The sequence below is a fragment of the Electrophorus electricus genome, chromosome 1 (assembly GCF_041902795.1).
Source record: "Electrophorus electricus isolate QZ-2024a chromosome 1, ASM4190279v1, whole genome shotgun sequence".
Lineage (NCBI taxonomy): Eukaryota > Metazoa > Chordata > Actinopteri > Gymnotiformes > Gymnotidae > Electrophorus > Electrophorus electricus.
In genome coordinates this window covers 7,403,407-7,429,773 of record NC_137497.1, presented here as the reverse complement: position 1 = coordinate 7,429,773, position 26,367 = coordinate 7,403,407, and the positions used below count along the sequence as shown (strand labels likewise).

At 45.2% G+C, this 26,367-nt stretch overlaps 3 protein-coding genes and 1 pseudogene across 6 annotated transcripts; 3 read left to right on the top strand and 1 right to left on the bottom strand.

Annotated features, from left to right (window-relative positions):
• Positions 1–1,615: 1,615 nt before the first annotated feature.
• On the top strand, positions 1,616–4,662 carry rnf181 (ring finger protein 181). 3 transcript variants are annotated; one of them, XM_027019876.3, is made up of 6 exons: positions 1,616–1,750; positions 2,143–2,267; positions 2,382–2,515; positions 3,027–3,142; positions 3,221–3,295; positions 3,568–4,662. In XM_027019876.3, the coding sequence occupies exons 2-6, from the start codon at positions 2,182–2,184 to the stop codon at positions 3,625–3,627; spliced, it is 471 nt and encodes a 156-aa protein (XP_026875677.1). In that variant the 5' UTR covers positions 1,616–1,750; positions 2,143–2,181; the 3' UTR covers positions 3,628–4,662. The 3 variants fall into 3 exon arrangements, with proteins under 3 accessions (XP_026875677.1, XP_081567010.1, XP_081567007.1); XM_081710884.1 differs by lacking the exon at positions 2,143–2,267 and having other exon boundaries at positions 1,627–1,750; XM_081710881.1 differs by lacking the exon at positions 1,616–1,750 and having other exon boundaries at positions 1,760–2,267.
• Positions 4,498–12,345, bottom strand: tmem150aa (transmembrane protein 150Aa). Its single transcript, XM_027019875.3, has 8 exons — positions 12,233–12,345; positions 10,759–11,017; positions 10,111–10,158; positions 9,940–10,026; positions 9,384–9,451; positions 8,881–9,008; positions 8,241–8,418; positions 4,498–7,897 (listed from the first exon to the last, which is right to left on the bottom strand). Exons 2-8 carry the CDS (start codon positions 10,821–10,823, stop codon positions 7,599–7,601), a joined length of 873 nt encoding a protein of 290 aa, XP_026875676.3. The 5' UTR covers positions 10,824–11,017; positions 12,233–12,345; the 3' UTR covers positions 4,498–7,598.
• On the top strand, positions 11,024–26,367 carry LOC118241423 (prominin-2-like; annotated as a pseudogene). Its single transcript, XR_014117854.1, has 19 exons — positions 11,024–11,893; positions 12,962–13,064; positions 13,765–14,010; positions 14,771–14,982; positions 15,147–15,267; positions 15,352–15,415; positions 15,538–15,620; positions 15,675–16,047; positions 16,168–16,452; positions 16,631–16,754; positions 17,076–17,164; positions 17,771–17,893; positions 18,050–18,361; positions 18,543–18,767; positions 23,679–23,759; positions 25,045–25,111; positions 25,217–25,319; positions 25,491–25,577; positions 25,988–26,367. The product of XR_014117854.1 is annotated as a prominin-2-like (transcript).
• LOC145656973 (uncharacterized) lies at positions 18,753–22,360 on the top strand. Its single transcript, XM_081710831.1, has 2 exons — positions 18,753–19,937; positions 20,100–22,360. Exons 1-2 carry the CDS (start codon positions 19,633–19,635, stop codon positions 21,187–21,189), a joined length of 1,395 nt encoding a protein of 464 aa, XP_081566957.1. The 5' UTR covers positions 18,753–19,632; the 3' UTR covers positions 21,190–22,360.

The following is a 26,367-nucleotide window of genomic DNA, read 5'->3' as shown; positions in this document are numbered from 1 at the left end:
AAATAACTTTGTTGCAGAAATCTTGAGGCTTGTCTCTGTGCTGTTTGGCATATTGTGAGCGGGCTGCTTTGTGGCATTGGCGTAGTAAGGGCATTCTTCTGGTGACTCAACCATGCAGCCCATTTTTCTTCAAGTGCCTCCTTATTGTGCATCTTGAAGCAGCCACACCACTTTTTTTCAGAGTCCTGTATGTCAGCTGACATTATTTGTGGGTTTTTCTTTGCATCCCGAACAATTTTCCTGGCATTTGAAGCTGACATTTTTGTTGGTCTTCCTAACCTTGGCTTGGTTTCAACAGAATCCCTCATTTTCCACTTCTTAATCAGAGTTTGAACACTTCTGATTGGCATTCTCAATTCCTTGGATATCTTTTTATATCATTTTCCTGTTTTATAAAGTTCAACCATCTTCTCCCGCATATCCTTTTGATAATTATTTGGCTTTCCCCATGTCTCGTGCAGGGGTCTGTCAGGAGCCCAGTAACTTAATGACTCTTTATACACGCACACTGATTGACAAGCAAACAGATCAAAGGTGAGGATGGTTACCTTTAGTAGCCATTTAAACCTGTGTGTGTCAACTTGTGTCTATGTTACCATGCCAAAACTTCCAGGGTATGTACATTTTTGATCAGGGTCATTTGGGTAGTTTCTGTTGTCATTATGATTTAAAAAAGGGCAAAACCAATTGTTTGATAATAATGGCTTGACCCAACCACTAAACATGAATAAAAGAAAAGTTATTGTATTATGATTATTATTCTCTGAAAAAATATTTAAAAAATCACAAATTCTGCCAGGGCATGTAAACTTATGAGCACAACTGTATATAAAAAGTGGTAACATGAAAACCTGACTGTGATGCTTTTATCACGGTAGTGTACATACCTTTCAAAGCGGACAAATCTTAACTACCCTGACTTGAAGGCAAAGAACGCTCAGCTATTGTTGGAGGCAGTGGTAGCTCAATGGTTAAGATATTTGACTAGTAATCATAAGGTTGCTGTTTAAAGCCCCACCACTGGCAGTTTGCCACTGAGCAAGGCCCTTAACCCTCAATTGCTCAAGTTGTATTTGGTTACAATTCTAAGTGGCTTTGGATAAAAGTGTCAGCTAAATGTTAGTGCACTGAAATTGTAGATGTTTGTTACACATTTACTCATTAAACGAAGAAATAAGGTTGTAGACTCAGCAAAAATATCTTGACTTTTTTATTTTTTTGCAAATGATGTGGGATGTATACATTGGATCATTTTCCTTGTTGAACGAATGATATGTTTTTAAGCCCGTATTGGGAGACATTTTGCCATTATTCAGATTACGAGCTATCTTACCTTCTTTCTGACCTTGACTGTAATGAGTTTTCTTTGAAATCCATGCTGCTGAAAAATAAGCATTTGCTTTGTGTTTAAATATTTAGAAAGCTGTCTGTCTGTAAGAGTGATTAATATATAGTTTTTACTAACTGCTTTCTTGTAGTGGACTTTTCTACAACAGTTTAAACAGTCGCTTTTCGATGCCGTATACTGGCTGAAGTTATATTCGCGTTGTGTGTCATGTACTAGTTTAGCCAGTAAGCGTAAAACCACACAAACCAGCGTTAAAACGTGCACGAGCGGTCGCGCGCGTGGATCGCGCGCGCCCTCTCGCGCCCCACCCAGGAAGTGACCTCACCCGCCATGGCCATGGTTACGGGGCCGTTTAATAATGACGGTGCAGGCCGTCTGAACTTCCCGACTGTTTAGCACCAGGTACGCTTCGTCCTTTTTACACGAAGACACACACGATAAAGATAGACAGAGCTCGACTTGTTTTAAGACGACGTTGGCTGTTAGCCAGGTAGCTAGCTGGTGTTGTTTAAATTTGGAATACTATGACTTTAGCTAGCTAGCGTTAGCCAGGGTAGCTAATCTGGCTAGCCAGCAAGACGCAGCTAGTTCCGCGTGTGGTAAATTAATTCTGTTTGCAGGTAGTGAGTAGGTAGACTTCTGTGTGCTTTGAGCTCTAACTGTGTCCGTGATTTGCTCTGTTTAACGTAGATACCTAGCTAGCTAGCTAAACCTAGTTTCTAGTCTAATGGTAGACGGCTAACAACAAACATCACTTTGTAAATATGCGCCTTCCCTTGGGTTAACCGAACTAGGTCACGGCGCTGGTTAATATTGGATCAGTACTGTCCGGGATGACCTCGTACTTCGAAGAGCATAACTGTGAGCCCACAAATCCCGAAGAGCAGTACCGACAGAATGCCCTCCTCGAACTGGCCAGGTTCACCGATAACATTCTTGTTCTCCTAGCAAGTTAAGACAAAACTTGGGAGTGAACCCAGTGTTATTGTGGAACGAAGGTGCCAGGATTTCACACGCTGGCCTTTGCCGCTAGGTCTCTGATGCAGGGTTTGGAGATAGACTCCGGATCGTTGGATGCCTCTGACTGGGACCAGCGGCTGCCTCCTCCCGCGGCGAGAGCGGTGGTGCAGAGCCTGCCTCTGGTCGTCATATCCCCGCAGCAAGCAGGTACGGTCAACCTCCCGCTGCAAGTCACCGTGCCTGCGGTGCAGAGAAACGGGGCAGGTGGGTAGTGCACAGAGCCGGATTACTCGCCAAGCATTTCAACACAAGCCCAAACGGAGAGCTTTCCAGGATTGGTTCTTATTTTTCCCGCTTATCTGGATGTTGTTAACTCTGCTAAAGTTATGTAGCTAAACGAGAAATACTAATTTGTAAAGTAATGATGTTGCACAAGAAACCCAAATGTCATTTCTATAGGAATGGAGGCAGAAGCGAAAATATAATTAGAAAAAGAAGAAAAAATAAGGTTTGTCTTTTTGGCTTGTAAGCAGGGTCGTGTAACCTATTCAGCATGGCCGATCACATGGAATTTTTATCTGTAGTGAAACAGGCAGTTTCTGTTGGGTCTGTGGCAGTTGCAAGCCATGTGTTTGAGCCCTTGCTTGGCATTCACCCCCCGCCCCATCCCACTTTGCCCCGCCCCGTCCCGCTTGTCCTGCACCCTTTCTGTGGCCAGACAGGGGAGTGAAGTGTCCCGTGTGCCTGCTGGAGTTCGAGGAACAGGAGACGGTACGGCAGATGCCCTGTGAACACCTCTTCCACTCCAGCTGTATTCTGCCCTGGCTGGGCAAGGTGAGAGACCTCTGACCCCCAGAACAAATGATACGGGTGAGGCTACGAAAAGTAACCGCTTTTGTATTCGTGCTGCAGACCAATTCATGTCCGCTGTGTCGATTCGAATTGCCCACCGACAACCCGGACTATGAGGAGTTTAAAAAGGATAAGGTGAGCAGAACTGTAACAGGTGGGGGAAAGGATTCATTCATTACACTCACTTTGTGACTCTTGTAGGTTTTTTTTATGATAAATACAGCGTAATTTCGGTGTTGAGCCTTTAAGTACCATAATCTTGTTCATATTGTAACATGTCACTGATTGGAACTTGGGACATCAGAAGTAGTTTTGGATCTTCTTTTGTCTGCTATTGAATGTCTCATTCTCTGTGCTGCTCTGGCATCACATGTTAAGACCACTAAGCGCCCATCTGTGCTTCGCAGGAGCGGCGAAAACAAAGAGAGTATCGGCTGGAGGATCTCCACGGAGCCATGTACACTTGACCTTGTTGACTCACACACGCGCACAAATTTCAGGGCTTCTTTGACATGCTGCCTTGTCAGATATCTGTCATATGACATGTGTTAGTAGACTAAAATGGGACAATTCTGTGAAAGTGATGTTTTCCTTTTACTTGAAAACAACTTGTAAGCATGTAAAGATTATTTTGTATGCAAATGCATTGTTGTTTGTCCTAACTTTTAAAATGTAGAGATTACACTTATTTTAATGCATTGTTTAATGTTCAATAAGAATTTCCTTAAAAGATGCATCAAATTGCAGATAAAAATTGGCACCATCTTTAATCATCAATTTACTCTGGCCTTTTGATTAAATTTTAATTCTTTTTAGTGCAGTTTAAAAGCTGGAATTACATATTGAGGAAATGATTTTGGCTGCTGGCAGCTAGATTTGATGTAAAGGATAAAACCTGCACACTTCCAGGAATTGTGTTAGAGCCTTAAAAGCATCTGGAGTGTTCTCGTGTGAGCGAGCTTTATTATTTGATTCTTTGCGGACAGGACGCTCTTAATGTATTTTGAAGCTGTTCAATTACTTGCCTGGCCACTAACAGCACCATTAATTTACCTGCAACATGACATGGTGAAGTCAAGAAGCCAAGACCTGTGACCGGACTTGCCCTTATCTAGTCCCTAATCTGCATCCGCTGTAAGTAATAAACTAGCAGTGCCTTTAGTGCGCAGTGTCCACAGCGTGAGACTGAGCAGGCAGTTCAGTGGGGAAACAGAAACTAAATAGGATGCCAAAAAGTGCTGATGGAAAAATGGCCTTCCCTTCACATTCCAGTTAATTAAAACCATACAGAATAAAAGTCCGGATCAACTACTAAAAAAAGGAGACCGAAATGCGTGTATCCATATATTGTTTATTTTTCACTGTTTTGTTTTTTTTGTTTTTTTTACTGTAATTGAATATAAATCTCTGATCAAAGAAAAATCATTTAAATGATACATAAATCTTACTTATTTACATAAGTGATTTATAAAATAAAAAATATTCTCTGCATTGCTTTTTTATTTCAGTTTTGGAGTTTGAACCTCATTTCTTCCATCCTGTACTAGAAGCAAATGTGTTGATAAAAATATTTCCTTATATTTTAAAGGCATCTGAAAAATAACTCTTACTGAGAGAGAAAACTTGCAGGCAGAAAATCACTAAACTGCAGTGGTCATTCCCCAGAGCTAACATGAGAGTGCCCAGCAGAGATTGTTCTTGAGAAACTTGATCTGGCCCTTGTTGCCCTCTGTCAGTGTGACTGTTAGGAATCAGTTAACCAGCTTTAAATGTGACGTGAGTTTTCAGTAAATCAGTTGGCAGGCCCTCAGTAACAAATTTAGTTTGGATAGCTCAACAAATATGGCAAAACTGCATCAGAAATGTTGAATATTTTGTGAAGCTCACTCTTGGTTCTCCTACCAATCGCCAAAAAAAAAAACAACATACAAGAAAAAAACTTAATTTGGCTGAACAAAACACATACAAGGGTAACCTAAAGAAATGCTGGCAGGGGTGAGCTATCAGTTGTCTTTACAGAAGTGAAAAGGCTGTGTGGTGTTATGTAACAATTACACACATACAGTCCTGCAGTCAAAGCTTATGAACAGGTATTTTGTCCTCTGCTCAACTGCTTGCACATTGCTAAAATGGTTGGTGCATCACTCAGAGGGATGAGGAATGTGATGTAGTTTCATGAGAAAGCAGCCTGAAGTCTGGCTTTTTTCTTTCTTCCACATGACCAACATCGACAGATCAGCTGTGCGTTGGTCACAGGCGTCGTAGTCATCTAGTGGCCACAGAGGTGAATGTAAACACATTGTGAAAATACTTCAATGAGTGGTTGTGCAGTGGTGAGTAACTGCACGAGACATGTCTACACTACTCAAAAGTATTCAAAGCTATTCATGGTGCTAAAATTTTGGTTTGAGTGTACAGTGGTGACTAAATCCATACAGTCCTGAGTAACATGCAACAGGCTTGTTTACATCCGTGTATTTGAACTGGATCAAAACCACTTAAATGTGGTTAGATTTGGTTTGAATGTAAATCCTCTGGAGCCACACTGGTTGGCACAAATTCAGGTCAAACTGACAAGGTAGCTTCTGATCATCAGAATTCTGCCATTACCGCACACAGATTGTAAACAAGCGATTTGGATCAGCAGTATGCATAATTAAGTTTGGCACTGCAAAAACATTCCTGTGGATAAGCAAAATGGCTCAATACTTTTGGACTGTTGGAATTCACTGCAAGTCACTCTCTGGTGGGAAACTCAAAAGCTGAACAGAGAATACCACCACAAAAATCTGTGGCAAATGGACCAAAGATGTATTGTGACCTTTGAACTATTAAATATAAGGACTGCAGGGGAACAAATGAGTGATCCCATGTACATGACTGACCTACAAGTAGCTCTCAGCAGCTACCAGAAGATTAAGGCCCAAACAGATCCCAACATCAGAATGTGCAACCATGGTTTCCTAGGAACCAGCCTGGAGACCACTAGCTACGATTCTAGGGTTCAGTCAACCACAGTACTGGTAAACAGGACCGCTGACTGTTGGCACTATTCTCCTCTATGGCATCCACACCTCCCAGTGGCTATATGCCAAAACCACGATACTCCAAGCTGTAGTGGTTGCGATGTAATACTCAAGGAACAGAGCTGCTCTGGTTAGCCCGGTTTCAATATGAACATGGCAACAGAATGTGAATGTCCAAGAGACAAAATCTCTTGCCAACTGCCAAGGAAAAAAAAGGGTTAGACATTTTGGCCTCCATATTAGGCATAAAATAGAAAAAAACAACTGTCACTCTGTGATTTTGAAGCCAGATGAACACGTCAGTTTACGAACTAGAAGGAGAGGTATGGAAAGATATGGACCCTTAGGAATAATGGGACTCGTGACCTATTACAGAGAGGAAATTGAAAGGAACTAGAAAAACACAACAGGCAGACAAGTAATTTGCCTTATAAAGCAGTGGTTACTAATTGATAACCACAAGAAAATGGTTATCTATGATTTATAGGCATGTGCAGGAGCTTCGAGAAAAAAAAATCTTCCTCAGTTTCACACAATTGCAAGCTATTCTATTATCAAGTCTTACTTCCTTAATTGTTTTTCTAAACGTATAAATGTTTGCACAAGTCAAACAAGCTCAGTTACATTCAGCAACATCTTAGAAACTACATCCAGCGCCTCTCGTACATTCAGTGTAGGATACTTCTAACTTAGTAGTGCTAAAAAAAAAATTAAAAAAAAACTTTTAAAAAGATCTTTAGAAAAAGAGTTTCATTATGATTTCATTAACTGTGTAACGTGCAAAAAATTCCCTTTTGCCAAGCAGAAGAGTGGCCATACGTTAAGCAAGCTCTGTGAGAAAGACTTCTCTCTTGTGCAAACTAGATGAATAAAATATCCTTTCCACTTCTACAGCTCAGGCAACGAATCCCACAAACCACTTCAGAAACAGAAAATATAAAGTGACTTGTAACATAAAAAAAGATAATGTTAAAAAAAAATACCCAGAGTTTCCTGTTTGGCCCAAATACCTTACCTCTCTGTGGAGTAGTCAGATTTTTTTGTGGGGGTAAATCAACCTACACCTAAACAGAGCTGGCAGGGAGCGGATTAATACAGTGGTGTCCACGGTGTTGACGTATCCAATGTGTCAGTCAAGCTGGTCCCGGCAGTCGTGGACTAAACCCTGAGCTGCACTGCAGAGTTTAGGAGAGTCCCTGCTACGTTCCAGTTTGACCACGAATCACCATGTTTTTAGCAGGTGTGTAAAGAGCAATGAATCCAATAACATGTATGATGCCCGGGTGCTACACTTGTGACTCTTACTGTTTGTGGGGCGACTGTATTTTAAGTAATTGCTAGGCAGCACCGCTCAGTGTGAGAGAGTAAGTGTTTGTGTGCGTGCGTGCATGTGTTTATATGTGTGTGAGAGACTAAAACATAGCTATACTCTCTGGCGTGCAGTTCAGATGTGTCGAGGTACTGCTCCCCCCTGGTGACTTCAGCCCCTTTGTAGCCCCACCCCCAAGACCTCTGGACCCGCCCCCGAGGATGACCCCGGCCCCATGGGGAAGGTTCCGCTGGAGGCCGGCCAACATGGTCTCGCTGGTGACGGTGCCAAACTCGTAGGTGAAGGTGCCATAGAAGACGAGGATGACTACGGTGAAGACCCACTCACAGATGGCAGCCGCATGCTGCAGGACAAAACTCTCATGGATGAAGAAGATTCCACCTGAGGTCAGTGGTCAGGGAATGGCAACAGCAGTGAAGTCATGCTATGGGGTGGGGCGGTTTTCCCTGTTCCCATGGCAACCTCCTACCGGAGCTGCCGCTTCCCTTCCAGCTCAGCATCAGTGAATACGAGCTCACAATTTTTTTAATTTAATTTTTTTCACCCATGACCTCGGTGTTACTAGCACCGTGCTATACCTGCTCAAGGAACTGGACTACGGCGCGGCTCGGTATGACCCCATCTCTGAAAACCCCTTCACCTGAAACGTTCAGTCTAGCTACCTGCCGACTTCCCGGTTTGTGACTCTTGTGGAGCCCGGACAGGCCCTGCTCTGGAAGGATACTGAGGACGAGGGAGACCAGGGATCCGGCGGCGAGGGCAACCCGCATGTGGGCCATCCAGTAGTCCAGTGTGGTGATGGCCACGCGATACGTCAGCACACACTGCAGGCAGACGAAAAGTAGGCCGGCGGGAAAGGCCACACCCGCCCCCACGTAGTGCAGGGTCTTGGCATGGTCAACCTGGTCACACATCAGGGGAGGGGACAGGCTCGTTAGCGGCATGCCTTAATTAAACATTCATTAAGATGTTATTAATTAAGCGCCAAACCGATTCTGGACACAGATTAAGTCTTGTCTTGGATTTCATAATGTTAGAGAGGAAACACCATGGAAAATCCCCTTATAAAGTTAGCTGTAGGCTCAGATAAATAAATTCAACTGACACATAAACAGTCACACAAGTACATCAGAACATCCGTTTGACACATTCATAGTGCCTTCAGCATGTGGTCTTCCACAGGTATGATGGCAAAATCGATCAGCTGTCAGAGACGGCTGCGGCATCTGGACGCTTACAGCAGGGAGCGGACCTGAGGGTGCTGGTCCTGACCCTGTGTTGTTTTGGAGGGAAGAGGCCATCATACAGGCTTCATTACTGCCTTTATACAGGTGTAATTCAAGCTTCAGAGAGGAGACACTGACCTGGAAGTTGCCCACCATGACCAGTCCCAGTGCATTACAAAAGCCCGACACCAGGCCGCTGGTGTTGGTCCAACAGTGGTGACTGTGTTCTATGATCTGAGCGTAGCGGAGGAGGCACACCATCACCACTAGAGAGAGACGGGGGGAGGGGGGGGGGGCAGATATGATATGAGTGGATGGTTCTTGCATACCAAACAGGCAACAACAGGTGTGAATTTACAGGAAAGTCCCTTAAGGGAACAGGATCCTTCCACCCCTCGCTACACACATGTCACATCTTACACACTCAAACAGGATGTGTCTCAAGGGAGACAGACATCTTACACACCCAGAGACACAGGCTGCTAAAGGCCTGAGTATACCACCTGTTGCAGTGTTGATATAAAAAGAAGCTCAAAACCAGAACTTCTACTTCTCTACTGCTCTTGTATCAGAGCTCCTCTGATCGCGAAATATGTATGTGTGTGTGTATGTGCGTGTATGTGCGTTTGTCTGTCTTTTACCCATGAAGGCTCCCATATTCCCAATAAGGCTGAACAGGCAACTCTCGGGTGGATAGGAGCCGCACTTACTGCAGTGTAAACGAGCAAACAGAAGAGCCATCAAAACGATGTTAAAGCACCACAATACTGAGCACACATACTGTACAGGCCCCACAATAGTAAACACATAGCAATAAATGTATCTGGTTGCTATGGTATTCCAGGTTGTTGCTAGAGTAATGTTAAGTGGTTGCTATGGCCTTGCTAGGCGGTTGTTATATCATTGCTAAGTAGTTGCTATGGCGTTCTAGGCAGTTGCTAACCAGTTGTTATGGTATCACTTGTTGTTACCAAGGGGTTGCTGTAGTATTCCAGGTGATTGCTATGGAGTTCCAAGTGGTTTCTAAACAGTTGTGATGGTATCAGTAGTTGCTAAGGGGTTGCTGTGGAACGTGTGCATGTGTGTGTATGTGAAAATCTGTTTGTATGTTAACATCAAAGGGTCTTGCTGGACCAGATCTCCCTGGTTGGAGTTCAGGGAATCTGATCTGGGTGTGCAGGTATGGGTGAGCGTTACCTGATGAGGGGAATATCCTGGATGGTGCAGCACGTTTTGGGGAAGCCGGGCTTGGCTGTCTCCTCCGAGCACGTCACGTTGTAGAACCTGCGGACGACAGCGTCTCTGAACCGCGCTGCTGTAGAGCATTGGGGCAGAAAGTCAGACATGACATACGCCGGGACTGTTTACCAGTTTTCCACGGGACAGACGTGGTGGTTCATCACGGCCATAGCGTACCTACAGGCACAGAGTAAAAAGAAGGGTGACAATACTGGGTATGACATGTGGGGTCACATCTACTTAGGCTGTTACACTTACTGGGGCCATGTCAGATGCCATTAGGAATTAGTAAGTCTTGTAAGAGAGTCTAAACATAACATCTTTTAGAACTGTAGCTTATAGTGCTCCACTGAGCATGTCACATGACTGTATGATGCACAAGATCATCACGTTCATTCTTTGGGCCGAGTTGACAAGCAAAACTAATTGTGCAAAGATTTGTCCTGTATCAATACATCTGCTCTAACACCATAAGCATTTATGGGGGGGGGGAAAAAAAAAACGGCTTCCAGTTCATTCATACAAACAAATGAATATTCAACTTTTTCTGAAAAGAAACCCTTTTCGTGGTGCAGTGGAAAATGGAGAGTAATTTTTGAGCTCAAAAATTTGAAAACAAAATGTGATACTACAGTGGGGGAGGAGAATCTTTTCCACCAAGGGTCTACTCTACAAGGCTACAGGGCTTTATTCCACTCGAGCAGGATGGGCTCTAAACCTGGCAGGTCACACCCGCCCTGAGTGTACAGAGGCTCCCTGCCACGCGCGCTCACTCACACAATCCATATTCCTGTGATGGAGAAGGCAGCCAGGCTGACGGGCAGGACGATCCAGGCGGTCATTGGGCCGGGGCGGAGGTGGGCGTGTCCTGGGCATCGGGGGGAGGGGTCCTTGGCAGGCCCGGGCAGATGCGCGGGCGGAGACGGGGCGTCGGGGTGAGAGCGGCGCGCCGTGAGACACAGGGGAGGGGCATGAGAGGACGACAGGGGTCCCGCCCCCCGCTGAGGCCAGGCACAGTTGGTGTAGCGAGACAAAACTGCGAGGCAGGGGAGAGGCTCGTCAGGGAGGCACGAGGGAGGAAACTGAGTGTACAGCAGTTGGATAACAGAAGATATTCATGAAAATAAAGTAAGCTTAAACCACAATATGTATCAAAAGACATGGATCACCGGTCTGAGTACACTAGGCACACTTTTGTGAAAAGAAATCCTTTTCCTGGCGTAGATCGGTGAAGATGTTTGTGTACCAAAACTGAACAACGCGAAAGAAACCCGAGAACCTAACGGCGCATCCGTAAACCCAACCTGATACTCAGAACTTCAATGAGAGCCCTGCAGTTTGCATGAATAGTGTTCTGTTTCTTAACTCACTGAGGAACATCTCAGGTTTCGGTCTAACAAAAAACATGAATCATATGACGAAATGCGAGATTCTCTAAAGTATCTAATGCAGGCTACAATACAGTCAAGTTGTTCAACAGTTAGGTTATGCCATTACATAACATTAGCCAATTAGACATGGTCACAGACATTAACGACGTGCCTTTTACAACAACAGTAGTAGCAAGGCTTCTCAGAGTTAACGTTGGTGAAATAGTTATAGGTAGCAAACAATAAATCAATAAAGTCTTAGATGATCACCGCGTCAGGTTAATGATGTTCAGACACTGAGCTGGGTGCTGGCCGCATCTCCTTCCCAAAGTGCCCTCTGAAGTGTCTAAAATTAGCGACACGACTACGGCGAGGTGGATACGGTGACCGAGTCTTTTTAGTCCAGAGCTGACTTCTGGATGCATTATTCAGTTTGCTTGCCGGATTACAGGAGCCTTGTCGGCGTTATGAACCCAAACGGACATTTGCACCGCTATTTCGCATCGGGGGCAGGACAGTTCCGCTATGTGAGCTGTACGACTGTAAGTTACAGTTACGGCTGGCTGGTTTCGTTGGATTTTATTTTGTTAACACAGCAAAATGCCAAATTAACGGCGTTCCGACATGTTATTTTCGTTCGTTCGAGTTGTTAAACGAGCCAGTTAGTTACGAGTTTATTCCTACCGTTGCTGAACGGATCTGGTTGTTGAAATTGGATTAGCAAGCTCCGTTTGCTAATGCAAAATAAGCCCGAAACGCGAAAGCTAGCTATATACCGTTTAATTGTAACAGTCAAAACAGTAACGGCATATTCATGCGTAAAAGAAATTATCTCTGAAACCCCTTTATCATACCAAAAATCACCGTTAATGTCAACATACCTTAATAGTGCTATTCCTTGGTACCAACCTAAAGCAACCTTGAGGTAGCTGTGTAGCCACTAGCCACGTCCGCTCGGTGTTCACTGTAAATGTAGTTCTCTGGCGCGGCCGAGGCCGTTGAATCCCGCCTGCATGTATAAATTCAGTACTACAATTCCCACAATTAGACGTAAGAACCATAGAGCTGCCCGTAGAAACAGAAGCGTTTTCGGGTTCGTTGGATATAGAAGCGCGGCGCTCGCCGGCGGGAATGTCTTTTCTGATAAGCGCGGTGTTGGTCAGCCAAAAGCTGATATGTAAACCTGCTGTGCTCTTTTAGTTATCAGTGGGGTTCAAATAAATGCACTGCTTTATTTCATGACAATTTCATGAATTTTTTCCCCACGGATATTTTAAATTCCACATATATGGTCAATATAAATATAAATACTTACTAAATGTATGCATCTAAGCATAAAGTCAAACACCACTGTCCATATTTATAAAAGTATAAATATTTACCTTCTTTTCATGGCATAAAAAAATCATGAGACTTTAAGCAGAATAGACTGATTTGATACAAAATATACAAAATATGCATAAGCCTCACAAAATATCTGAGACTGGTTTAACCTTGGTATTGTGTTACATCTGTTTTACGTCAGCAAGCCTGTGGAGCTGGATGATGTGCTTTGGTTTCCGTGGGCACGTGTTATAGCGTGGGTTTTTCTCTGACATCATCCCTTGTAGTGCCACAGAGTGGTGAATGAGTGGCGTGGAGGAGGACAATAGCACCATCACGCTCACTACGCTGTTGATAACCCCTACACGTGGGAGGCTGGCTCTCTGAAAGGTAGGATTGCTGCAACTTTGCTGGATCTCTAAACCCTTCAGGTGAGTTTGATCTCACGGCATTTATCCTGACCGATGGAGAGGCAGCCTCAGGCATCTGCTGAAATGAACTCGACACATTCAGCCTCGTTCCTCGGGCTGAAGTAGCATACAAGGCAGGTCTCGCTGTGAAGGAAGTGTTGAGAAATTTCCCTGACAGTATTTTTATACAGCAGCTGAATTCCCTGTGTTTCAGCAGGATTAAACGTATGTCTGGTTGGTGATGGGGTAAATCGTCTGGCGTTATTTGTGGTTTATTCATCATTAGCATCCTGTTCCTCGTTCTCAGTATCATTAATAATATCAGAAAGAACAAACCAAAATAGAAAACAACAATTAGACACCGTCATTGAAATGGAAATCAAAATACATTTATTGAATTCTTTCTTTGCTTGAAGCATCGTGAAGGACACGTGACTTCAGTTTTACACCGATGGCACAACAGCTTCCACAGAACTGACAAACTTAAAATACACGCATGATGGCATCGCAAACGCTGAGGGTTAGGAAGTGATGTTGGGAAGCGACAATACATTAAAACTGGATGCACTATGTGTAGACTGTAAAACTCCCACCTTTATGTCGGCTCAAAAGTCCCGCCGAAGGTCCCGCTCATCTGCCAGAAGCCCCTGCACTCAACCTCACCCCCCGATCCTCCGCAGGGCTCCTCCAGGTCCCGGTCACCATGGTATCGTCCAGCAGTTGGTCACCTCTACCGCCTCTACTGCTTCTACTGGTCCTGGCCACAGCACCCAGCATGGCTCTGGATGCCCACTGCCCCAACCGCTCGGAGCCGCAGTACCAGCTGGGTCTCACCCAGCCTTCACCCGCCCACCGCCAGAGCTCCGCCCTCTACGACTTCGCGCACCTCTTCCTGCAGGCCGTGCAGCCCGAAGACTTTCCATTAGGTGGGCTGTTAAACAAACTCATTTTCCCTTAGGCGTTTTAAAATTTTCATTAATGTGCTCCAAGATCCATCTTAAATCCTGCGATATCCCCTGTGTTAAATGAACATGTAAAACGGGGCTGCGAAAAATAGGTGGATTTAAATGAACACTGGGAGTGTTATTTCAGGGGATTTTATGGTGCTTTTATTGTTTTATTTTAAAGAAACAATCAACCCCAACAGTAATTTGTTCTGAGGTTTACACATATATTGTTGAAGAACAGTATTGTGGCAAATGGGTTATATTTTGTAGTTCTAAGGAACCTCTGTGAATGTCGTGGTCTTTCCATAACGCGCACGTTTCCACTAAGACACAACTCCAGTAGCTATTATGAAGTGTTCACAGTGCCTCACTGCTGCACGTAACCATTTCTGCAATTCGCTTTCAGAAATCGTATTCCAGGCAGCTCGGAACGAGTCTCTGACTGCTGAGGTTTGCACAATGTGTAATTCACACCTTTCCTCTTATTCAGCATTATTACCTGCTGGACTGGATTAAAATCGCATTTACAGTACGCCTGTTGTCAATCAACCTGTTCGTGGCTTTCTATACTTGTTTAGTCATGAGCTTTGGATCATTGCTGAAAATATGAGCTGGGGGGAAAAAACTTATTTGAAGAGCACGGCGATAGAAAACAAAACAAACCCCCCCCCCCCAAAGCATGTGGTTTTACTGTGAACACCATTTACTGTAAAACAAGTTTACTCGATTATTTCTGCAGGTCATGCGTTTCGAGGCTGGCTACCTGGCGTGTCTCGCTCTCACCGTGGTGTACATGGTGACGATGCTGACCATGGCCCGCGTGCTCTTGAGGCGACACCTCTGCCACAGGGACGCCACGCTCAATGGCCAACCGCTGCCTCTGTTAGCGCCCTGGTACCGGCAGAACGTTACCGTGGCCACAGGCCTCTCCGTCGTGATCGTTTTCCTGCTGTAAGGACAGTGCCTTTTGTTTTTTGTTTTTTTAAATAGAGGAACAAAATTATCTAACACCATTTAGAAATGTAAAATACTGACTTGGATGCAAAAACCCCACAAAGAACAGCTTTAAAGATGTCAGCTCACTGACATCTTTATGCATGCATGTGTGTGTGTAGACCAGGGGTGATTCTGACATTCGTAACCAACAACAGGACGCATGAGAACGTGCGTCCATCCCTGTCCTACCTCAGGAGTGACATTGGCGTCATCTATGAGGCGGTGGCTTCAGTCCCGCAGGTGCGTTACAGGATCGTTCCCTCGGCGCCAGTAGCCCCGATATCTGCATCCACTCGGTGATGGCTTTCGTTTTTCACTTTGCAGAAAGTGGGCTCCATCGTCGACAAGTTCTCGGTCTTCCAGACGAAAATAATAGACGAGCTGAGTGGTGAGAATTCAGTTCAGTTAAGCAACAATAAAAATCTTTATTCTCCATCAGTGCTTGTAAGCACTGGGGTACATTTCGCAGTGTGGCTGTACTATAAATACCCCTTTGTCTTTGCTTGCCAGAAACTTGGGATCGAACCGTCGACACCATCGTGTCGGCTCTCCAGCCTCAGATCTGCACTGCTCTGAGCTGTCTGAACCTCACGGTTCATTGGTGAACCCATTAACAGGCTTCTTTCTGTCTTAGGTTCTCTTGATTATTGTTGAACAGGCATATCTTGTTAGCAGCAGTTCTATTTACAGGTACGTTTCCTATAACAATAAGTGTGTCAGTGCGTTCGTTCCCTGTGTTTGAGGGCGGCGTGCCATTAGATGCCATCGGTGCACAGCACCACCTGCTGGAGGTGCAAGAGACGAGGGGGGCGTACAGGAGGATTACAGGCTCATCCGGGCGGAGCTTGGGAAGATGCAGGACCATCTGCGCAGCCTGCAGGTCAGGTGCATGCAGGGCTGCGGGATCCGGAATGGCACCGGCCTGAAGACAGATGCTGATTACGACATGATAGGACAATCCCGCATGAGACCAGACCTGAGAAACGTCAAATGCCTTTTATTGTCAATGCATATTATACAATAAAATTATATTCGCCAGTGAATACCATTTAAAAACAAATACATAAACACACATGAAGATGGTTAACACGTAAAAAGGAGGCAATGAATAAATAAAAGAAGAAATCAATAATATATAAGAAACGAGCAGAAAAACAATGTCTTTTCACATTCCCGGAAGAACCGAATAATGAACCGAATAACAGGACAAATGTGTTTGAAATACTACATATGGTTTGTTTCCTGTTTCTTTTGTGGTGAGCTCAGTGTGCCAGTTAGTGGGATTCTCTCCTTTTCGCCCCCTATAGGTGGTCCGTGTCAGTGGCGTTCTGCACCCTGGAGGAGCCGTGGTGATGTACCCCAGGCTTTATACCCCTTCCACCTACAGGACCAGCTGAGGATGGCCTCTGTTAACCTGCTCCACGCGTGAGTGTTCCAAAGGTCAAAGCCCGCGTAGCGGAACCCGGCTCTAAACGCGCGTCCTAGGCCAGTGTCTTTTACTCCACACTTTCTTATTGGATTTAAGACGTGAAGCGTTCGCGTGAAGGTGCCTTGCTGTGATTTAAGGCGCGCATCGCTATTGCCTCTCTCCGTCTGCGTTTAGCGTTGCGGGAATGACGTTCGTCTTCTCCTGGCTCTTCATCATCACGGTCTTCGTCAACCTGTTCTTCTGAGGCAACGCTCACGCGCTCTTCTGCAGGAGCTGGACTAATGGGGAGATTTTCAAGGTGAGCTGGAGTGGGAAGCATAGAAATGAGCCAGAATATTGACGCCCGAACCCACAAACTTGCATATTCGCACCAGAATCCCAAACCTGAATATTCACATCAGAATGACAAAAAAGGGATTTATCTGTTTATTTATTTATTTGACTGCGTCCGTTCCTACCAACTATTTAAAATTGAAATCGATTTTACACAAAGGAAGCCTCGCTGCAGTTTACCCCTCTCTGCCCTTTCTGTGATTGCCGTTGCCTCGTTCGCTGCGCTGCACGCAGGCGGGGTAGCCACTCATGCATCGCGCGTGCGTTTCTTGCTTTCCCTGCACAGCTGCTGGACACGTGGCGGCATCTCTTCAGCGGCCCGGGCGGCGGCGCGCCAGACAGCAAACCGCTCATCAGGACGGTCGAGATGTATCAGTACGTGACACTATATTAAAGTCACGCAGATATACACACGTAGATGCTACAGATTATTCGGCTAAGAGCCTGCTGGTGTTTCCCACTCTTGGACCGCAGATGCTAGGGGTGTAGCGATACACACGATCCCAGTTCATACCGTGTCTGTATTCCGAGCGCTTCGATTTGGGTTTTGATATTTTATGTGTTAAAACAAGAAAGTTGATTGATTTTACAGAGCTGTAATTATATAACACACTGATTGGGTGGGCCCAGAAAAAAATGCTAATTTTATTTCTAAACAACAAATTTTACAGTTTAGCTATAATCAGTATAAAACCTTCTATAGCATCTACTTTTGAATGACCCTTGGAAGAAAATATTGACATGGTTTCAATTTTCAAAATTTCAAATGCTTCAGTTTTTCAAATTTCAATACAATGTTTAGAAACACCTTTTTTAAAATGAATCAATACGGAATTGAAATAACTATCCCATTGCTCAAGGCATTAATGACAAGCTCTTTATATGTTAAAATGGGGGTTGCTGGAGAAGTGAAAACACTAAAAACTGGAAGCCGCCGGAGACGAGATGAGCTCGTCTCAGGTGTGTGTGGTTGTGATTCAGGGGATGCGAAACAGGAAGCTCTCTGTTCCACAGCACATGAACAAAACCTTCAACATGGCTGAATTCCTCACTGCAAGCCAGGTAATGCGCAGGCTTTGTCTTTCACTGTGTCTGAAATACTTTTAGCTGACAAGAGTCTGTTGGACACACACACACACACACACACACACATTTGAAGAATATGAATATTCAGCGGTCTGTGTGACGGTGATATGTCTTGGGTTGATGGTCAACTCGACTGATGTATTGACCGGTCAGTTAGTTAACTGATGCCCTTAGACGGGTAATGATGAATGCGCTTTCTTCATCCACGTGACGTCCGTGTGCCGGCCGCCGCCGCCGCAGTACCTGGCGGGGATCGGCGAGCAGCTGCAGAGTTTGTCTGTGGACGTGAGCGGCATTGCACTGCTATCGGAGGAAGCCAGGTTCACCGTGGAGAAGTTCAAGGATTTCAGACTGCTGGATGAAATCAACTACCTTGAATTTATAGTGCTGGTACTGGGTTTCTCTGAGTTTTTGTGTGTGTTTGTAAGTGTAATCCATATAAATGCATCTTTCCCCCCATGCTATTGTTTAAAAGCATCAACTACAGCTCAGTAGAGCCGAAGTAAAAACAGATCTGGGAGATTTTGCAGACGCACTGGAGAAGACAGCAAACCTGCCGATGAGGGCCTGACAGATATGGATATAACTTATAGATAACTTAGTGGTTTTGACTTAAACAATACATTTGTAAATAAACTATTTGAGTCTGCTGGATGTCTCCATACAGGGAAATGTAGCGATTCAAAAGGATCTGATGATGGAGGTGGTTACAGCTAGACAATTGGCTTCAGCAGTTCGGTGACAGAACTCCACAAGAGTGCATGACTCATGTTTTCTCACCACATTTGGAGAGCAACAAAGGATGCAGGGGTCCGTGCTGTTCTCCAGGAGCTGGGCGAGCCGGGCGGGGGCGGGGCGGGGGCGGGGCTGGGGCAGGCGGCAGGGTTTCACTGCCTGATAAACACTTTCTCTCGTCTCTCCAGATGAGAATGAGATACAGCATAGAGGTTCTGGCCAACATCAGCCGGGAATACTGGGTAGGGAAATGGAGGGTTGGTTGTCTCCCTGTTGTCTACTACCATTTACGTATGCACGTGGTTTACAAGAACTACTAGATGATTCACTGTAATGAATAACGATCATTAACTGATATTTGATATGATATGACATATACTGTCTTATATACACTGTCATTCCAAAAGTCATGGGATAGCAGTATTTAAAGTGATTGCGTCATGGGACGTCATGGGAATGCACACCTGTATAAGTTGTGAGGTGTTATCTTGGGAACATTGGCCAGTGTGCTCATGGAAAGGCAACAGGAATTTCTGGAGTTTGATCGAGTCATGATAGTAGGTGCCGGACGGATGGGACATTCCATTTCTGAAGTTGTGCGGGCATTTAACATTCCTCGATCCGATGTCATGTGTGTACTGGGAATATGTAATTTCCACCCACAGTGGCCACCCATGGATGCATAAAGATTATGACCAGTGAAAAGACGAGCGACTCGGGCAGAAATCACATCCGCATTTAATGCAGGAGACCCCACACACATATCCCACAGGTCAGTGCAGCGTTCTTTAGACTCCATGGGATATGGGAGCAGAAAACACACCGGAGTGTCTCTGTTAACACTACGACAGCAGACAAAGCGCCTCACCTGGGCTTGTGAGGTTGCTAACTGGACCCCAGAGGAAAGTGAGAGTTCAGAGACTGCTGTGTTTTAATCTTTACTGAAATGTGGCTCAGCGACAGTATTCCAGACGCCGCCATTCATCTGGATAGATTAGTCTCAATCCGTGCCGATAGAGACAATGCGCTCTCCGGCAAAACACGCGGCGGAGGAGTATGCATTTATATCAATGAGTCCTGGTGTAAAAACTCTGTGTTTGTCGTTAAGTACTGCTCACCGGTGGTGGAGTTTGCTATTGTCAAGATGCAGACCTTTTTATTTACTGCGGGAATTCTCCTCTGTGTTTATAATCGTGCTGTACATTCCACCCAGCGCGAACACACGAGAGGCTCTCCAGGAGCTGTATGGAGCGATTAGTGAACTGCAGAACGTTCATCCAGACGGACTGTTTATTGTCACCGGAGACTTCAACCACGCAAATCTCAAGTCAGTACTGCCTAAATTGCATCAACATGTGAACTCTGCAACGAGAGGAGTGAACGCGCTGGATCTCGTTTACACAAACATTTCCGGTGCGTACCGGGCGGAGCCCCGCCCCCACCTCGGATACTCTGATCACATGTCTGTAATGTTGATTCCTGCATATAGACCAATCGTCAGACGCTCGAAACCGCTTCTGAAGCAGGTGAGAACCTGGCCAGCAGAAGCCATCTCTGCTCTTCAGGACTGTTTTGAGCAGACGACTTGGATCACGTTCAAGGAGGCTGCTACTGTTAATCTGGAAGAGTATACAGCATCAGTGACTGGCTACATCAGCAAGTGCATTGATGATGTTACTGTCTCCAAGACCATCACCACACGCCCAAACCAGAAGCCATGGATGACTGCTGAGGTGCGCATGCTACTGAGGACCTGTGACTCAGCCTTCAGAACAGGTGACAGAGAGGCTCTCAGGAAAACAAGAGCCAAACTGTCACGTGCGATCAGGGAAGCAAAGCGTGCACACGCACAGAGGATCCATAGACACTTCAAAGACGCTGGTGACACACGGCGCATGTGGGAGGGCATTCAGGCCATTACTAACTACAGGAAAACATTACCTTCCTGTGACAGTGATGCCATCCTCCCAGATGCACTGAATGACTTCTATGCACGGTTTGAAGCGCAGAACAACGTTGCAGCAGAAAAGTCCATCCCTCCGCAAAATGACCAGGTGCTGTGCCTGACGGCGGCTGATGTGAGGCATACTCTGCGTGGAGTTAACCCACGGAAAGCTGCTGGACCAGACAACATCCCGGGTTGTGTGCTCAGAGAATGTGCTGTCCAGCTTGCAGATGTCCTGACAGACACCTTCAATATCTCTCTGAGCTGCACCGTGGTCCCAACATGCTTCAAGACCACCACCATTGTCCCCGTGCCTAAGAAGCCCACGGTGTCGTGTCTCAACCACTACCATCCCATCGCACTCACATCTATCATCATGAAGTGCTTCGCGAGACTCGTCATGAGACACATCAAGACCCAGCTTCCCCCTTCTCTGGACCCCCTGCAGTTCGCGTACCGCCCCAACCGCTCTACAGATGATGCCATCTCTACCACACTTCATCTGGCACTTACACATCTGGAAAAAAAGGGCACCTACGTAAGAATGCTGTTCATAGACTTCAGTTCAGCATTCAAAACCATTGTTCCTCAGCATCTGATTGGAAAGTTGAGCTCACATCATCAAGTTCGCTGATGACACGACCGTGGTGGGTCTCATCAACAAAGACAACGAGTCAGCATACAGAGAGGAGGTGCAAGAACTGGTGAGCTGATGTAAGGTCAACAACCTGTATCTGAATGTTGACAAGACAAAAGAAATGGTTGTTGACTTCAGGAGAGCAAGGCGAGATCACTCCCCGCTGGCCATCAACGGCTCCTCAGTGGAGATCGTCAAGAACATCAAGTTCCTTGGTGTTCACATAGCGGAGAACCTCACCTGGACCCTGAACACCAGTTCCATCACCAAGAGAGCCCAGCAACGTCTTTACTTCCTTCGGAAGCTGAGGGAAGCCCATCTCCCATCACCCATCGTCACTACCTTCTACAGAGGTACTGTAGAGAGCATCCTGAGCAGCTGCATCATTACCTGGTTTGGGAACTGCACTGCCTTTGACCGCAAGACCCTCCAATGAATAGTGAGAACAGCTGAGAAAATCATTGGGGTCTCTCTTCCCTCTATCATGAACATCTACATAACACACTGCATCTGGAAAGCCACCAACATTGTAAAAGACCCCACACACCCCTCACATGAACTGTTCACCCTTTTGCCATCTGGAAGAAGGTACCGCAGCCTCCAGTCCCGCACCTCCAGACTGTGCAACAGCTTCTTCCCAGAAGCCATTAGACTCCTGAACTCTGGCTAACTCCAACCCCAATTCAGATTCTAAAATGGGCACATCTATACATGCTTATAGACAGTCTCACACACACACACACACACACACACACACACACACACACACACACACACACACACACACACACATTGTTTTGCATTGGACTAGTGCTGAAGTCAAACCTCACACAAATAAACTATGCACTCCTGTTGCAGTCTTGCACATTATCCTACTTGCTGCTAGAGTACTGTACTAAACCAGCACTGTACTCTGAACTGTTCTGGCTGCTACCGGTGACTGCTATGTTCAGGGTAGCATGTCACTGATTGCTATACATATGCCCAGTACTGTGTACTGTACTAAATTGCACTGTCTACTCATTTTGTATTTTGTATTTGTCCTGTCCTCTATTTATTACTGTATATTTAATGTTTATTTAATGACATTTTGCACTATATTGGACTGTTTACACTTGTGTAGCATGTTGTCTGTTGCACTGTTGTTTTTGTGTTGCACCATGGTCCTGGAGGAACATTATCTCATTTTTGTTGTGTACTTGTATATAGCTGAAATGACAATAAAACCTCTTGAACTTGAACTTGAACTTTGCTGTTGAAACATGACTGCAATCTTTTGCCATTGAATAGCACATGCCTGCTTTATAATCTCCTTGACTTCTTTTCTAAAAGGCCAAATGAACTACATGAGCAAATGAGGAAAGTGTCTCTGATTGGTCAAGGCAGTTTGTGAACCCTTTCTTTGCTTCTTTTCTAAGAACCATGTAATTGTATGAGTTTTCCAATCGCATTCAAAAAATGAAGCTCAATTTAAATTATCTGATTTTCCTGAAGCTTTAAACTGTGTTTATTACTTATTATTATAAATAATACTGGATCTTTGCTGCTAGGCAGGAGCAGATTTGGCATTTCTGGGGCCCCAAACAAAGGTATGTTTGGAGTCACTAATCAAAGACATTTCTTTTCTTTAATTTTGTTTCTTCTTTGGGTGCTGCTGGGATATGAGCATTTCATGGTTGCGTTCAAGAGTCCTGATTAGCTAGCTAGAATGTTCTGGTGTTGAACAATGAAAGAAAGAATACTTTTAGTCCTATTTAAAAAATTTTCAGGCAACCACTTGCGGCCAGTGGGACTAGCAATTTGCAATGAAGGCTATTTATTTGAAATATGTTTTTACATATAGTCTTCTGTTTGTAAACCACCAGATTCACCAAATAACTGGACCCCAGAGGACTGGTAACACGTGGAGTAGTCCAATGAGTCATGGTACTGATTGTTTCAGGCTGATGGTAGGGTTTGAGTGTAGTGCAGACCCCATGAAGCCACTGACCTCAGTTGTCAACCATGGCACTGTCTGCCCACTGGTGGTGGTTCCATACTGGTGTGGGGTGTTTTCTGATGGCATGGGTTGGGTGCTCTGGTCCACCTGAACACGTCATTCACCGGTGCCCGCTACGTTTTACTGCTTGTTGACCATTTGCAGCCCTTCATGTACCCCCCAGTGATTGGATATTCCAATATCTAGAGAGTTCAGACGAATGGTGTGTCCTGCACGTTCACCCGATATGAGCCCAGTCAAGCATTTTTAGGAAGTGCTGGAGAAGTCCGTTCACACCTGAGATCCTGCACCTACAAGTACTACGGAGCAGTGGGTGGCCATCCAGGTAGCATGGCTCTCAACATCCCTCCAGACGTCTTCCGTCCACTTGTGGATCCAATGCCACATCGAGTTGCTGCACTTTGCAGGGCTAGAGTTCTACACAATACTAGTTTCTGTCCATATATATGTTGTTGTTTATGCATGTTGTTGATGTTTTTCCCTCTAGATGAATGCCGCAAATGCTCTTCTCACTGCCCGTGATGTTGAGACGTCTCTCCAGCTGCAGTTGCCTGGCCTTGTGCAGAATGTGAGTCAGGTTGGCCACAATGGCTGTGCTTCTCTGACATTGGCTGTACATCTCTGCCATTCTCTGTACTTCTCTTCCATAAAACATCTTTAGTTATATACACGCTCACTGCCTTCTGTCCCAGAGGTCTGGGAAAGCGCCTGCTGCACCACCCACTCCGCCTAGAGAATGTGGCCCAAACAGGTGGATGTCGTGCTGATTTCTGCAAAGCTGTTTTGTGACCACAGCACTATAAATAGCACTGTTCCAAACACAGAGTAATTTTAATGCATGTCTGTGGTCCATGGATAGCAGTGGCCAGGAGTGCCATGTGGTGTCTGTCTTAGGCATCTCAGTGCTTGATGGCGAGGGGGGCAGAGCTTGTGCACCAATACTTACACACAGTAAAACATGCGGTGAGTTTGTTTGTTTGTTTCTTTAAGTATTTGTCATGATGTTTTTGAGAAAAAGACGAGATTCTGCAGAGTCTAAGGGAAACCATCACCACAAGGGCCAAAAGCCAGAATCCATTATGGTACCCGATAAACCTTAATTTTGATAATTTTGTTCTTGCACATGAACATGAGCCACAAATCACAATAAACAATAAAAAAGAGAACTTTTTATTGCCAGATAGACGCACATCTGTTGGCATGTGTCTTGACTGAATCTCTATCTGATTGAGCCATGGAGAAACACTCTATCGAAAACCCTTTTAAATGCCTTTTCCTGACCTGCTGTAGCTTAGCAATAGAATCTTACACGTGGTTACATCATAGGTAGAGGTCATAAGTAGGTAACGCATCGCATCCGAGACAAGGCAAGTATTTCCTGGCGCATTTAGGAGCGCCTCCCGTTACCCAAGGTGACTGCTCTAGGTCCCTGAGCTAATAACACGCTCAGCTGCTTTGGCTGTTCAGCTGGGCTCCATCTCGCCATACGGCAGTGTGACTCTGTTCTCCTGATGAACGGAAAGACTCATCTACAAAACCGCTACGGAGAGACCCCAGAAGCATTTAACCCCAGGAGTTTTCAAAGTAAACGACTGGCCTAGAAATGTTCAAATTGATTAGTGTGCTGCTCAGAGGGTCTGACGGTTCACTTTGTGTGTAGTGACCTTCAGTGCTGATTGGCCAAGATGGCACAGAGTGCCTTTGCTCAAGACAGAGAAGCATCTAGAGAAGCAGTGCTGTTTTCTAACTTGGACCAAACACAAGGCCAAATCAAGTAGTTGGACTGTGGTTCTGCAGGCGTACGCTTGTAAGCGGGCCAGTATTGTTCTAAAGGCCATGCTCTGTGATACCAGATACCGGATGAGGTGCTGGAATGCCGCTGGCTGCCCGTCTCCCTGAGCAACATGTACACAGAACAAAGTGAGAAATTATGTCTCTGAAATGGATTGGTTTACTTGATCTCTTGCTAGGAATCTTATTGAAGTCTCTAACTGTGTGTATGTGTGTGTGTGTGTGTGTAGAATGTGTTCTGGCTTTGTCTGGGCTGGTGTTGTGCATTCCTGATTCCTGGTGTTGTCTTCAGCATTCTCGCGGCCAGGCTGTGGCAGCCAAAGAGCCCAGCTGTCAGGTGAGACTACACACCGCAGGTGATCTGCGGTGTCTCAACATCACACTGCTACACACAGGAACACATGATGAATGCAACAATGCCAACAGCTCACCGTGACACTACAGACTGTATTTTGAGTATATTGAAAAGGTATGCATCGGTCTATAGTTTAGTCTTTTGTAAATGCAGCAAGGAGCTGTTTGGAATGCCGGATGACATCATTGATAAAGCCAAATCGAACAGCTACATGAGCAGGGATGATGGTTCAGGCAGAAGGTAAGGTGTTGTCATGTCACACATTATTCATGTCATGGGTGTTATGTAGAATAGGCCCATTGCACATCCTCTACAGTTTCAAACACACAGCTGTGTGAAACGGCTGGAACATGCAACAATGACCATCTGGGTTCCCCCTTTGGACCAGTTTTAACAGCAAAATGAGGACCTCGCATATATGTAAATTCAGCACTGCCATGTGGTCTACAGCGAACGTGCTCATGGACTCAGTACTGCCCCAAGAGCGTCCTTTTAAAACCAAAATCGTTCACTCAGTCCAAAAGCACAAAAATCTTAAATCTTTGACTCTGGACACATTTTAAGCAGAAACGTAGCAGGGCTTAAGTTTGCGCGTAGCTTGAGCATTAGCGCTACATGTATTTTTTTTTGTGCTTGTGATTGACGAGCAGAACGGACACTATGAAGATTAATGCCAACATGTACATAACCCTGGATGAAGTGACCAGCAGTAACGAAGACAAAGAATGGAAAAAAGAGAAACGAAAGTGGGAAGCAGCACGTGAAGGGAGAGTCACCCGCCCCCATGCAACACGCTGACATGTAAAGACCCTGGAGGACAGGGGCATTGCTTACAAAAGATCACCGTCCCCTGCCCTGCGGGAGGCTTTAATGGATAGGTATTTTTTTCTTTATTTTTTACATCTTATCCAGTGTACAATTACTATGGGCCTGTTAATGTGTGGTTTCTCTCTATTTCCAGTCAGAGTTGAAAGTATATGCTTTCAGGCTCAATCTCCGCTTACCGAGATTTATGTTTTAACGGTACTAA